The 14,577-nt window shown below is 37.0% G+C and overlaps 1 protein-coding gene across 4 annotated transcripts in view; it reads right to left on the bottom strand.

Moving 5' to 3' along the window:
* Positions 1–12,964, bottom strand: part of LOC111158638 (mitochondrial poly(A) polymerase) — a 29,427-nt gene extending 16,463 nt beyond the window's left edge. For all 4 annotated transcript variants that reach the window (XR_002641362.1, XR_002641361.1, XR_002641363.1 and 1 more), the window contains exons 1-5: positions 12,811–12,964; positions 6,191–6,363; positions 4,315–4,548; positions 2,996–3,220; positions 1,521–1,732 (exon numbers count right to left, since the gene is read on the bottom strand). Coding sequence is in view for 1 of the 4 variants with exons in the window: in XM_022520803.1 (XP_022376511.1) it covers positions 1,521–1,732; positions 2,996–3,220; positions 4,315–4,548; positions 6,191–6,363; positions 12,811–12,964 (998 nt within the window). In the remaining 3 variants the exon portion in view is untranslated. The remainder of the gene's footprint in view (positions 1–1,520; positions 1,733–2,995; positions 3,221–4,314; positions 4,549–6,190; positions 6,364–12,810) is intronic.
* Positions 12,965–14,577: the final 1,613 nt, after the last annotated feature.

Raw genomic sequence — 14,577 nt, forward strand, 5'->3', positions numbered from 1 at the left:
AAATTATGTAAGTCTAACATTTATAAAAACCAAAACCCATGAAGATAAATGTCTTTTAAAGAAATCAAATTTCAATAAATAAAATCTATTTTATAAAATATAAAAATATAAAAAAATAAAAAATATTAAAAAATCTATAAAAATAAATAAAAAATTTAAAAAAATCAAATTTCAGAACCTATTTTCAGAGTCCAGCGTGCTAACCATTACTCCATGGAACCCGCTCGTCAGACCCTATTTTCAGTAAGTTTCCTAGTCATAATGTTACAATGCAAAAAATTATTAATCAAAAATATTTCAAAATTAAGCTCCTACTGATCAAACATGTAATTTCCCAAAGAACCAACAGAGGGCGCAAGACCATTAACAGTAACAACTTCAACCTATAAAGTTTCATCATGGATTTACTTCCTAAGTTTAAAGAAAAAAGAAGAAACAGCAAATTAGAAATTCCACATGATTAAATGTGTCATATAAATAAATCTAAATTAAGCTGAAAATAAGTATCAAATAGTGCAAGGTATTTTATATAAAGAAGCAATGCAGGAGTATAAAAACCTGAAGGATAGTAAAACAAATTTTAAAAATCTATCCTGACAAGACAATAAACATAACACTACTACAAACAAAGATGTCATTTTGTTCTAGTTTACATGTTATTAAAAAAAATGTAATAATGATAGGAAGTGCATTATGTATTTTTATTTATTTTTACTCTCTGAACTACTTGAGAGAAACTCCAAAGCACTCAGCACTGACTTGTTAGTGAACATGAGATGAAGCGAAACAGCTCTGGAATGGATTTCCTAAATCTGTTTTTCGTACAGAGTATTTATCTAACAGATAATATAGTGAAATCTAATGCATGCAATGAGAATACTAGAGTTATGAAATAAATTCAATTAAGAAGTTTGCCCGACTAAGAATGAAAGAAAAGGAATCAGAGTATGAAAAAAACGTGTCATTTGCACCCCATTTTTTTAAGGAAGCAGGTTGCTAGGATAATGAAATGAAAATATGCTAAAGGAAGAAACTATGTGGTCTGAAGCTGCGTAGACTGCTTTCTAACCTAAGCAAACACCATACGGGTTTAGGACCCAAACTATATCTGGAGCCAATTCAAAGGTCAAACTCAAGGTGCTACTTTATTTTCTAAAGGTGCTACTATATTTTCTAAATATACTTGGAAGACTACATACAGAACATCTGCTCTAGTGCTTTCATGTTGTTATCAGGCTACGTAAGTTAAGAACAATGAAACACAGTTCTCAGAAGATGATGTTAGTTAGGTATGGTAACACTTTAAACACAATATCCTAAGGTTTTATTCATGAAAACCAAAAAGCCAATAGATATGTATGAGAAAACATTTCCAATTTTTAAATCTAAGTGTCCAAAACTTTAAAAAGTTATTATTATTAAAACATATATGAATCCAAAGCCACTGTTTCTGTACAAGAAAAACTATGTTAAAACCTCATAATATTCACATTTAAGATGATAAATTCAAGAGATCATACCTATTATTAGTAGTCAAATCACACTGAAATCCAGAGGCCTGGTGTGAGAACCTCACAAGAGGACACCGAGCATTTAAGATTTTCTGTACACCCACACAACCAGGGCCAAAGTGGTCAAGGCATTCTCCTATCACAGACAGGATCTTCTGAGTTGCAATCCTTTCTGAAGGAACATTTTTCACTTGAAATTCCATCAGAAAATTTCCGGAGGTCTGAATAATAAAAACATTTGTAAATGGGAGCTTTTTATAAGAAGGAATTTCTTAAACTTTCTAGAAGGATGCTCTAAATCATTTTTGGCACAACAGAAACCAGAAAACAAGAAACACACACTCAAAAAGTTCTTCATGAAATCAAAGCCAACAGCAGACTTAAAAAATCTTCAGTTGTCTTTTGTTTCTTCAGAGTATAAAGTACTAAATTAAAAAATCACTGGCTTTGTACAATTAACTGATATGCCACTATGTATCATATAACACAAAGTAACATTACATGTAGAACCACTGACTCTATAAATTCAGTGACCATCTATCTGCCTTTTCCCAGTTAGCCATTACATCATAAAAGATGTTTTAAGCCCACAGTAGTTAGAATAGGAAGTACATGTACAAATCAAATCAAACAGCAAATCAATCGAAGAAAACAAACTGTAATCTGACTTTAACTATATAGGAATTTAATACAAATGATTCCATAAATCACTGGGTTAAAATTACTATTTAACAAATGAGTCAAGTAGCCCTTGAAAAAAATAAACTGGATCCTGACTTCAGCCCTTAACCAAAGTAAATTCAACATAAATCAGATTTACACACAAAAAGTTTTATCAGTAAAGTACTAGAAAACAAAGAATGTTTTTGCAAGACACCCAAAATATAACAGCATATTTAAGGTCAAAATGAAGATATAGAAGAAGACACACGAAGCAAATAACAAGTGGTTATCTTAACAGACAAAAAAGAATGTAAGGAAAAAGCATACATAAAAATAAAGGACATAATTTAATGATAAATGAACAGTAAGAAGATATAATAATCATATACCTATATACCCACATGAAGCTAACATAGCCTTTAAATAAAACAAACATCAAAAGAATTCCTAAGGAAACTTAACAAAACCAAAAAATCATGAGATTTCAGAATATTTCAATGACTAGATAAACAGATTAAAAAAAAATAGTTAAGATACGGACAATCTGAATAACACAATAAATAACCTAGGCCTAACGGAAAAACTCCAGAATCCTTGGAAAAAAATAATTCATTTTATTGTGTATGTGTAGAATATTTACAAAAAAATGATCATATATTTTATCAATACAAAGAAAGACTTTATAATTCCGAAGAATCAATATCAAATAGATATTCTTTAGCCACAATGTTTACTAAAGTTTAGAAACCAACAGTTATAATTTTACAAAGTCCAAAGATTACTTTTAAAATATCTTTAGTGATCTAATGAAATATAATTACCTTGTTGGTGTTGAATTTTCCAATTTCACCTAGATCCAAAAACATGTCCAAATCACATCCTAATTTCCCAAAACTGTTCACAGAGGAGCCAAAGGGTCTCACTGTACAGTCCTGAAAATACGCAGCTGCTAGGTCTTCAATAAGAGAACAGGTGAGGTATCTGAGCTTAATGTCCTCCTCCGTCAGCTGGAACTCCTTCAGGAGAGTGTTCAGCTGATCATCTATCTAGCTGGCCAGAACAAAACCAACAAAATACAGAAAATGTACAGGTCATAGAAAATAACTGTCATTTTACTTCCAGAGATCTGATGGCTTTAGAGACCTACCATAAAAACATATTCTTTTTTTCCTTCAATTGTAGAAGTTGATTAAATTTTTTTTTAAAGATTTTTTTAAAAATATTCCTTTAAAAAGAACTGAGGGAATGATAACATTGGCAAAATCAAAGTTGGCTAGAGCTAAACTCACTATTACTTTACAATTAAGTATTGTTTTAAGAAAATGAAAAGAGTAAAAAGCTCCAGAAAGAGATCAAAACAACCACAAAGCTAGACATTTTAAATGAAGTTGGGGGAAGGAAGAACCAATGTTAAAGGCAAGAAACACTAGAAATAAGCAATGCTTCAGGTAACGAAGGCCCATGATTCCTCAACTCCTCAGAATAATAATCCTGTATCTTCACCAGAAAACTGGTGTTAAAGGCATCACATTTTGAAACTGCACTGAAGTATTTAAAATAAAAATCATAGCCTCAAATGCCCATATTTGGAAAGAGTACTGAAATTAATTGAACTAAGAAGCATTCAACTCAAGTAAGTAAAAGAAAATAAGGGAAATGTATAAGGTTAGGAATAAAATTTTTATAATTAGAAAATCAAATCAAAAATAGCATTTCAATAAAAATCATGAACTAATTCTTTGAAAGTACTAAACTAGCTAAACTTCTGACAAGGCTTTGTAAGAAAAACTAAAACTAATATAAACAATGTTAGGGCAGCACAACAGATTAAATCAGAAATGATATCTTTTCTGAGATATTTTTAAATTTCTAGAAAAATGCCAGGTACAACTGTATGTCATTATGCTGACTGGAAAAAGAAAACCTGTACAGACCAAAGGCTGAAAACTCTGGAAGAATGTGGTTACTTGGGAGGAGCACATATCAGGGAGTGGGGAAGGATTACTTTTACTTTTCACTAAACATATTCCCTAGTCTGACTGTCTTATGATAAGAACCTATAATATATAAACTAATGTCATACACACACACATATTTTCAGAAATTGGGGGAAACCTGGGAAGTATACTTAAAAACTTACACTTTCTGCATAACAAAGTAATTCAGAAAGCTTCTTGCTTGAAGGAGGGGTATGATTACTGTACTGTATGCAGGACTGTTCTGAAGTCTGGTTTGATGGATTCTTCATCTTTACATTGAAGAAACGTGACTTGAATGGAACTGCAGCCTCTGTGTCCATACTTGGAGTGCGAGTTACATTCTGTAGTGAAGTGACACTTTCCTTTTGACAAAACTCCACAACAGCATAAAGACCCTATGCCAAAATCATAAGGAAAAACAGAAGACATCTGAGAAGGATATATTTGACATAGTATTTCAGTTCAAATATCCGAATGATTATCGTAATACTAAAAAAGATTCATTACAAATGATACACTTCTAACACAACTGCTGGTTCTAATCATTTTAAGCAAACTAAGAAAAGGAACACCATGAAGGAATATTAGCCGACAGAAGCTGAAAACAATGACGAAACAGAAAATCAAAAGGCAAGTCTTGAAAGAAGTTGCTGTGGCCAATGTGGAAGAGGTTACTGCCTATGTTCTCTAGGATTCTGATAGATTCTTGCCCCACGTTGAAGTCTTTCATCCATTTCGAGTTTATCTTTGTGTATGGTATAAGAGAATGGTGAGTTTCATTCTCCTATATGTAGCTGTCCAATTTTCCCAGCATCATTTATTGAAGAGACTTTTTACCACTGGATACTTTTTCCTGCTTTGTTGAAGATTATTTGACCATATCGAATTGTGGGTCCGTATCTGGGCTCTCCACTCTGTTCCACTGGTCTATGTGTCTGTTTTTGTGCCAGTACCATGCTGTCTTGGTGATCACAGCTTTGTAGTAAAGCTTGAAATCAGGCAACGTGATGCCCCCAGCTTTGTTTTTCTTTTTCAACATTTCTTGGGCAACTCGGGGTCTTTTCTGATTCCATACAAATTTTAGGATTATTTGTTCTAGCTCTTGAAAAATGCTGGTGGAATTTTTATTAGGATGGCATTGAAAGTGTAGACTGCTCAAGCCACTTTGGAAAACAGTGTGGAGATTCCTTATGAAATTAAAAACAGAGCTACCGTATGACCCTGAAATTACATTACTGGGTATTTACCCCAGAGATTCAGATGCAGTGAAAAGAAGGGCCATCTGTACCCCAATGGTCACAGTAGCAATGGTCACAATCGCCAAACTGTGGAAAAAGCCAAGATGCCCTTCAACAGACGAATGGATAAAGAAGATATGGTCCATATATACAATGGAGTATTATGCCTCCATCAGAAAGGATGAATACCCAACTTTTGTATCAACATGGACAGGTCTGGAGGAGATTATGCTGAGTGAAATAAGTCAAGCAGAGAAAGTCAATTATCATATGGTTTCACTTACTTGTGGAGAACAAGGAATAACATAGAGGACATCAGGAGAAGAAAAGGAAAAGTGAGTTGGGGGAAATCAGAGGGGGAGATGAACCATGAGAGACTATGGACTCTGAAAAACAAACTGAGGGTTTTAGAAGGGAGGGGGGTGGAGGGTTGGGTGAGCCTGGTGGTGAGTATTAAGGAGGGCACGTACTGCATGGAGCACTAGGTATGGTGCATTAAACAATGAATCTTGGAACACTGAAAAAATAAAATCAAATTAAAAAAAAAATCAAAAGGCAAAACAAAAATCCCTCACCCCCGGCCTTTATCCCTAAGATAACAGACTACTTAAAGTATTCAAATGATGGAATCAGTCAGCATTCTGTTATAATGCCATAAGGATGTCTATTCTCATACCAAATAAATCATTTAAGAAATTTAAGGATATCAAAAGAGAATCTAACTTTACCATATTGCAAATAACAAACAGAGCCTTTTTCTTTCAAAGGCATGAATGGTAAATTGTTTTCAAATACTTACAAAGCTCTCATAGAAGAAATGATTACTAATAGGTCCATGTTGAGATAAGTATTTCAGAAACTTTTTTTCACTGATTTTATTCGGGCAATGTATTAAAACAGTTCGCTGTGCCTGTTCTCGTCTTTCTTTCTGCACCTCAGAGAATTTCTTTTTGGGAGTCCTGTCTTCAGAGCCTATGAACGAGACAAAAACATTTCCAGTGCATGCGTGTGCTTGCACGTTCTCTCTCTCTCTCTCTCTCTCTCTCACACACACACACACACACACACAGATATAAAATTTAAAGCATATTTTGAAAAGGTATATAAAGATTTTATAGCTGACTAAAACCATTAAATCCAAAACTCATCTTCTTTCTTCTTTACCTATGTAAGAATGAAGCTATACTACTTCCAATTTTCATTTTACCATTCTCCTGGTTTTGATTTACTGCATTCAATGCCAGCACTGAAAAGAGAGATCCACAAAATTTTAAAAGCAAAATCAGGAACGTAAAATCACTTGTGTAACACCTTCCCAAATGCACACATACAAAATCTGTACAAAGTATAACATTCCAAAGCCTAAAGGAAATTATTACAAGCCTGAGCGTAATGAGAATGAGTTTAGAACTTTAACATATTAAAGTAAGTTATTATCGTTCTTCTTTACCCTGGGCCTTGATCCGGCTGAAACAATTAACAATGAGTTACCAACTACCATGCTGTGTATCACAGGGAAATCAAAGAATTTAAAATCCAGTTGCTGCCCATAAAAGTTTATGATAATTTTACTAACAAAATACAGGGTTATTTCTTTTTTCATCAAAACCACTCCAGGGGGTACCTGGGTGGCTCTAAGCCTCTGCCTTCTGCTCAGGTCATGATCTCAGGGTCCTGGGATCAGGTCCCACATTGGGCTCTCTGCTCAGCAAAGTCTGCTTCTCTCTCTCTTTCTCCCTCTGTGCTTGCCCCCCCCACCTCTCTCTTTCTCTCTCTCTCTCAAATAAATAAAATCTTTGGGGGGGGGGGGAACCACCCCAAGGGTTAGGTGTTTTACAACCAAAGGAAATGAAGACAAGAGCTGTGAAAATCAAGATTTAGGTATTAATAATCGATGACCAAGAAGGAAAGATCGCCAACTAAGTATAAGAAAAAAGAAAATCATTCAAATTCTAAGAGCATATGAGAACGAAACACTGAGTTTTAGAAAGTAATTTTTTTCCTCCAATCTATTTAACTTCTAGTTGGGTGGCTTAAAAGTGTTTCCAGAAATCTGGAGATAGTTTCTAGAGATTATAAATCACCAAGTCTGGTATCGATACTCCAAAGAATTCCAAAGAAATTAAATAGTACAGAAAATAGAATTGTTATATGGAAATTGGCAGATGCTTTTAGACCTGTCTTCCTTCAGAAGATTATAATACTGATGGATCAAGGAATAGTACAAACACACTGCACCTTAATTTCAGCAAACTCTAAGACATCCTCACAGACCAGACAGACAAATGCGTTTAACCAGAAAGGGCTTGCTGAACCCTAACTTCTGTTCAATAGCACAGACCCAGAGGCAGTTTCTAATGGCACACCACAGAACTCCTGACCCTGACACAGTCCACATTTCCAACTGATCAAACACATATTGAGTACCCTTCCTACATTCACTGTAGCAGGTGCTGAAAACGCATCTCTTAAATAGGGGTCCACATCTCCATTCTGAATGCCAACTCTTTAACATCAATCTCTTATTTCAAGGTCTGATTCCTAAACTGGTCTCATTCACACCAGTCTTTTCCTTCTCAAGCCATTCTTTGTTGACAAAGTGATCTTTATAAGTTAATCTTTTAAAAGTCTCATTGTTTGACCTCTCTGCTTCAAACCCGTCAGTAGCTTCCCTACTGCATTCAAGATCAAGTCTAACCCTGATAGCATGGGTATAGTTATTGGCATTTTGTCCTACCACTCCCTTTCAAAGTCAATTTCTACCATTTCCTCCTTCTGCACTGTTCACTTAAGCTACTCCACACACAATACTGCCACATACTATGAACTTTTAAAATTGTCCTGTCTCTGAGTGGAATGCCCACTTTCTCATTTTCTGCTCAAAAACTCTATTCACCTTTCCATAGGTCTATGAAGACTTTTGACTTTACAGGTAGAATCTCCTCCACTCCGTATTACCTTGAACTTCAACACTTGTGAAAGAAGGTAATTCACGGTGTTGTACTTACTTAACAAGATGGAAAAATATCTGTCCTCCATACTGAGGAGAGAGACTGTTATTATTTTGATCTCAGTCTACTGACAGTTCTTCCAATTTTTCCTATTTCCTTTTTTTTTCTTATACCCGATCTGCCTAGATCACCTCACCCACTCTTCCCTTTGTAATTACTACCTATATATTCCTGTCTGTTTTTCACTGAGTCTAGACTGATGTCTAAGGGCTTACTGTAAAAGTAAAGTCAAATTGTTAAATTTTATAAAGTGAAAGTATAACTCCTTCCCTTGTTCTCTGTCCCTAGTAACACCCAACCATTAAGTTTGGTATTTAAGCTTCCAGACATTTTTAAGGCACACATAAACATACACATTTGTGTTTCTCCACAGATAAACATTTTTTACATAATTAAAAGATTACTGAAATCATATTATACATTGTTTTATAATATACTTCTGAAGATTTAATACATCGGGGACACCTGTGTTTGTATATGTTTACCTCATTATTTAAGTAACTGTTTAAGTATTCTTGTTAATTTATCATAGTTTAGCCAATCCTCTGCTGATAAATATTCAGGTGCTTTTCCTTTCTTCACTACTACTAACAGTACTGCAGTATCAACTGCACACAACGTCTTTGCACTTTTATGCAAGTACATCCCTGCAGTTGGTCACTAGGAAGAGGAGAGACTGAATTTAAGATTGATAGAGAAGTCTGATAAAAGATCAAGAAATGTGCTTGAGAAGATGGGAGAGGTAGAAACCAAAGAATTAACAGTTCTGGCCTTGAACAACAGTAGGTAAGAATGATGAGGACAAGACAAAGTTGTGAAGGAAGGGACAAAAAATTCAGGTTGTTTGAGGCGCCTGGGTGGCTCAGTGGGTTAAAGCCTCTGCTTTCGGTTCAAGTCATGGTCCCAGGGTCCTGGGATCGAGCCCCCGCATCCGGCTCTCTGCTCAGCAGGGAGCCTGATCCCCTCTCTCTCTGCCTGCCTCTCTGCCTACCTGTGATCTCTGTCAAATAAATAAAATCTTTAAAAAAAAAAAAAATTCAGGTTTTTTTATTATCTCACAAAAGTCTTAGCAAATCTACAAATGACACAAAGTTTAGAGTAAAAAGTAGTGAGTGCTAATGTTTTATGACCGACTCAACTTATGGTACTGATGGCCTAATCTGGACAGCATAAACTTAAAACAAAAAATAAGGCCAAATACTGTCCTACATCTAAAATTAAAAACAACATAAAGATACAATGACATAGTGGGGAAGAAAATCAACTTAGGAGTAGTTGCATATAAAGGGCCCAAAATTTCGATTTGATCATAGCTCAGAATTAGTCAAAGAAATGTCTTAATTTTGGGGGTATGGCTAGGAAGAGAATAGAGAAACATATATAAAACTCCAAACTTTATTAAAGCAAATATTTTCAAAAATCCAAATCTAAGAGATAACAGCATTTCTTTACTATTTACTGGCCAGGCCACATATGCAATATATGTTCTCCTCTGGACATACTGGATATGAAGGATATTAAAGAACCAGATAGGGGTGCCTGGGTAGCTCAGTAGGTTTTGTCTGCCTTTGGCTCAGGTCATGATCTCAGAGTCCTGGGATCCGGTCCTGCATCAGACTCTCTTCTCTGCTCAGCAGGAAACCTTCTTCTCCTATTCCCCCTGCTCGAGCACGCACTTGCTCTGTCAAATAAATTAGGTCTTTAAAAAAAAAAAAAAAAACAAAAAACCAGAGAACATCTGGAGAATAGTAGTAAAAGGTCTAGAAACTGACAGAGAATTACTATAAATAAAGTGGGATTTACAGCCTGGAAAAAAACTACTGCGAACCCAAATGCTGTCTTCAAATATAACAGTGAGCCCTCCATTCGCCACAGCACTTTAGTTTTCCAAGCACTTTTACATATATACTGTATATTTTGATTCTCACAATAACCTCTGAGATAGAGCGGGTCTCATAACTGGTGAAAAATGGCACAAAATCAAATGTCTAATAAGGTAGGTAGCCATTTATAGAATTAATCTGTTGTCTGGTTGCCACCAATGGTCCCCCTTGTTGGAGGCACAGACATCCCTGCTTGTAGAAAAACACTGTATGAAGTGGGGAGGGGGGGTAGTCAATACAGTTATCCTACCTGTGACACTGACCCTCACTCCACTAGATGGTCTAAGATTATGAGACTATTTTGGAAAGCTCCTCTGGGTCCAAAGCGGGGGTGGGCACGGGATGTGATCAATCAAAAGTTCTTTCTTCAGGGGCACCTGGGTGGCTCAGTGGGTTAAGCCTCTGCCTTTGGCTCAGGTCATGGTCCCAGGGTCCTGGGATCGAGCCCCGCGTCGGGCTCTCTGCTTGGCAGGGAGCCTGCTTCCCCCTGTCTCTCTGCCTACTTGTGACTCCTCTCTCTGTCAAATAAACAAAAACAAAACAAACAAAAAAAAAGTTCTTTCTTCAAATTCTACAAATTCAGGTAAAAGATGATCTTATGCTTCCTTCTGGTGAATGCTACAAACAGGTAAACATGAAGCTGCGGTGGCCATGCCTCTGTGGAGAAGATTCTGAGATCAGGAGCCACCAAACAACAGCTGAGGAAAACAACAAGACCCTACATTGGCCATATCCATCCAGCTGACCTTAATGCACCTAACTCTCTCTGAAGTTTCGTGACATGGCTTGGTTTGTCCTCCCCCATCTACTTAAGCTAATTCAAGTTAGCTTCTGTCACCTGGACCCCAAAGAGGGATGAATAATACACTGCATATTCTCATTCTTAAAATTGAGGTTCTTCTCCACTACTTAAATAAAAGCTATGTCAATGTTAAGCTTATTTAGCTCATTACAAACATTTTCCAACCATTAGAGCCTGACCAAAAAATGGAATTGACTGATTTTGGACTAGTGTGTTCCTTGTTACTACAAAATATTACTAGAAATGTTTTCCATCAAGTTCTCACACTAAATGGAAACCTCAATTGGAAATTTCTCAAGTCCCTTCCAATTATAAAATGTTATATTTCTGAGTATAAAGTGCAGTTACCTTCTTCTCTCTTTAAAAATGGAAAAGAAATCTATAGGAATGTTTTGTTAGGCACCACAAGAGTCTGACCGTTTAGCCAGTTATGATACAAAATGAAACACATTTTCTAAGAAAAACAACAAAGCTGTACAAAATGAAGAGTATAACCTGGGAATCAGGTTCTTTCCTTACCTACTTAACAGATGGGTAAGTATGAACTAGCCATTTGGACTAGCCTGTTTCTTCACCTATAAACTGCTGTAATAACTCCTTCCACACCAACCTGACAGGGTTTTAGTTCTCAAAGAGCATAAGAAAAAAAAACTCCCAAATCTATACCACTATACAGATGTTAAATTACAATAGCTTCTTGGCAGAATCCTTACTCAAATTTTCAGTAACCTGAGAATTTTTAACAGAACCACCTTCTACCAAATACAATCCATCAGTATGTCAATGAAATATCATATTAAGTAAAAATTCCTGCTCCCTGTCCATATGAATCTTCATTTTATATAGTCTGATGAGAAGAGCAAACCTACCATTTATTTTAGGGAACATTTTGCTTGTTTAGCCTACTATAAAAATATTCCCAGAAATAATTTCATCTCTTAAAACTACAGCAGAAATCGACAGTTTGCTTCCTAACTCTACTCGAGGTCTAAATGAACTCACCTATGTATCCCAGCACAAGTTACTTTGCTCTTTGAGCCTCTCTGTACGCCTGTTAACTGGCGAAAGTTGATACATTCTTTGCTAGATTGTTTTAAAAATTGTAAATCAGATACCGTAGCTCCAGGATCACAAGAGGGGTTCAATAATAGTGAGCTCCTCCATACACAAAGCAGCATATAAATTTAGAACGTCTGCGGGACAGCAGCCTGTTCCGGTGAATGCACATCTGTTACCATGTTACCAAAATGGCCAAAAGAATATACCAAAGGACAGTAATTTCCAGAAGCAGAACACTGTATTTGGGAGCCGCGAATAATGTTATTTCATTATTGCTTTACTATCCTCATCCTCCATCAACAACTTGTAAAATCAGATACATTTGTAAATGAAGCAACTGACTGATGTGTGGCATCGCTGTTTTCATTGGGAACGTTGTTTTGCCAAATTATAAAATATTAGCAAGCCCATTTAAATACTTTAATTACTGCAGACAGGCGCCCTCAACCAAACATCACCCAACCCACTCCCACCATGAGCAAGGAGCGGCCCTGCGAACCCCTAACGAGTTTAGAGGAGGACGGGACACGGCCTCACCCTATTGCCAAAGGCTCCACGGACGTATACACAAGCCACGCGCTCGCCCAAGATCCCAGTCTCTTCCCCCCTTCCCCGGCCCGCTGTGGGTCGCCGAAACAGCAAACCGGGGACACGGCGCCCTCACCAGTCTCCACGTTCCTCGAGGACTGCTCTTCTCTCTTAACGTCTGCGGCCACAGTGCCTGGGCAACTGAGAAGCCTGTGGGTAGGACGTAGGACTTGACCTCTCTGAGCACAGAGGGGTAAACGTGCCAACATCCCCACGCCGCGAGCCGCCATTGCCAAAGCAATAGAAGTAGGAAAACGAAAGGGCACAGGCTCTCGCGCGTGCGCGCTGAGGCGAAAGGAATGGGAAGCCTAGAGGGTCAAACTAGGCGAAAACTGCCCGACGGAATCTGCTTTGCTTTCCGCTTTCCTACAGTTCTCCGAAAGACCCCGCAAGAGAATAAGCCCACCCCCTGCCCTTCAAAATAGTCCTGAAAATGGAACCAAAGTGCAAGGTCCTGAGGAAGGAGCACTGACTTGGGAATCTACACTTAAGAGTATAATAAATGACAGCACTTTTTCTTTAACAGACGGTGTTGTGGGTGCTCTGCTCGTATTAACTCTCAATCTTTACAACAACCCTGTGAGATAGGAACGATTATCTCCATTTATTTATGGGGAGACTAGGACATACGGAAGTTAGGTGAACATTTCTGAAGTTGCACAGCCAGTCGGGAGCAGAGATGGGAGTTAAACCTAGATTATCTGGTGCAAAGTTTTTGTTTGTTTTGTTTTTTGTTTGTTTTTCTTTTTCTTTTTTTAAAAAAGATTTATTTGTTTATTTATTTACTTATTTGACAGACAGAGAGCACAGGTAGGCAGAGAGGCAGGCAGAGAGAGAGGGGGAAGCAAGCTCTCCGACGAGCAGAGAGCCCAATGCAGGGCTCCATCTCAGGACCCTGAGATCATGACCTGAGCCCAAGGCAGAGGCTTAACCCACTGAGCCACCCAGGCGCCCCTGGTTTTGTTTTTGTTTTTGCTTTTCTTGTAACAAGTTTATTAAGATTTAGTTCACATGCTACACAGTTCACCCCTTTTGGTGTACCATTCAACGGTTGTTGGTATATTTACAAAGCTGTGCAGCAATCACCATAATTATTTTTAGAACATTTCATCACCTCCAAAAGAAACCTCCTGTCCCTTAGCTATCACTCCCCGAATCACCACACTCCCCAGACCTACAGGACCACTTCTCTCCTTTTTGTCTCTACACTGTGGTCTATTCTAGACATTTCATATAAATTGATTTATGCACCATGTGGTTTTTACGGCTGGCTTCCTTCACTTGGTGTAACAATTTCAAGGTTCTTCCATGTTGTGGCATCTGTTAGTACTTCACTCTTTTCTGTGACCAAAAATAACCATCCATTACATGGTGTTAAAAGATAAATGGAGGCATATTAAAAATTTTAAGAGATTATTTGAGCAAAAAAATCAATTCAAATTAGGCAACATCTAATCTAGCAGATAGAAAGGACTCTCATAGCCTGAAGGGAAGATTTGAAAATAAAAACAAAAGACTTTTATAAGCAGAGGAGAGCAGGAGGAACAAGGAAGTTATACTAAGCAAAAGCCCGCTGGTTATTGCAAAGTTACTTTCCTTTAGGGGCTGTCCCAGTTCTATCCCGCAAATTAATTAACTAGTGCTGATCAGGTGATTCGTAATTGACTGGATTAAGATTCCATTTCCCAGACAGTTGAAACTAATTAAGTCTTGGTTTGGTTATATGGGGTTTACACAAGTGACTGTTTTCTTTGGGCCTGTTGTCTTATCTTTTTTTAAAGATTTTATTTATTTATTTAACAGAGAGAGAGAGATATCAATCAAAAGTAAGCAGAAAGGCAAG

The sequence above is a fragment of the Enhydra lutris genome, unplaced genomic scaffold, assembly GCF_002288905.1.
Source record: "Enhydra lutris kenyoni isolate GAN:26980312 unplaced genomic scaffold, ASM228890v2 scaffoldscaffold61, whole genome shotgun sequence".
NCBI lineage: Eukaryota > Metazoa > Chordata > Mammalia > Carnivora > Mustelidae > Enhydra > Enhydra lutris.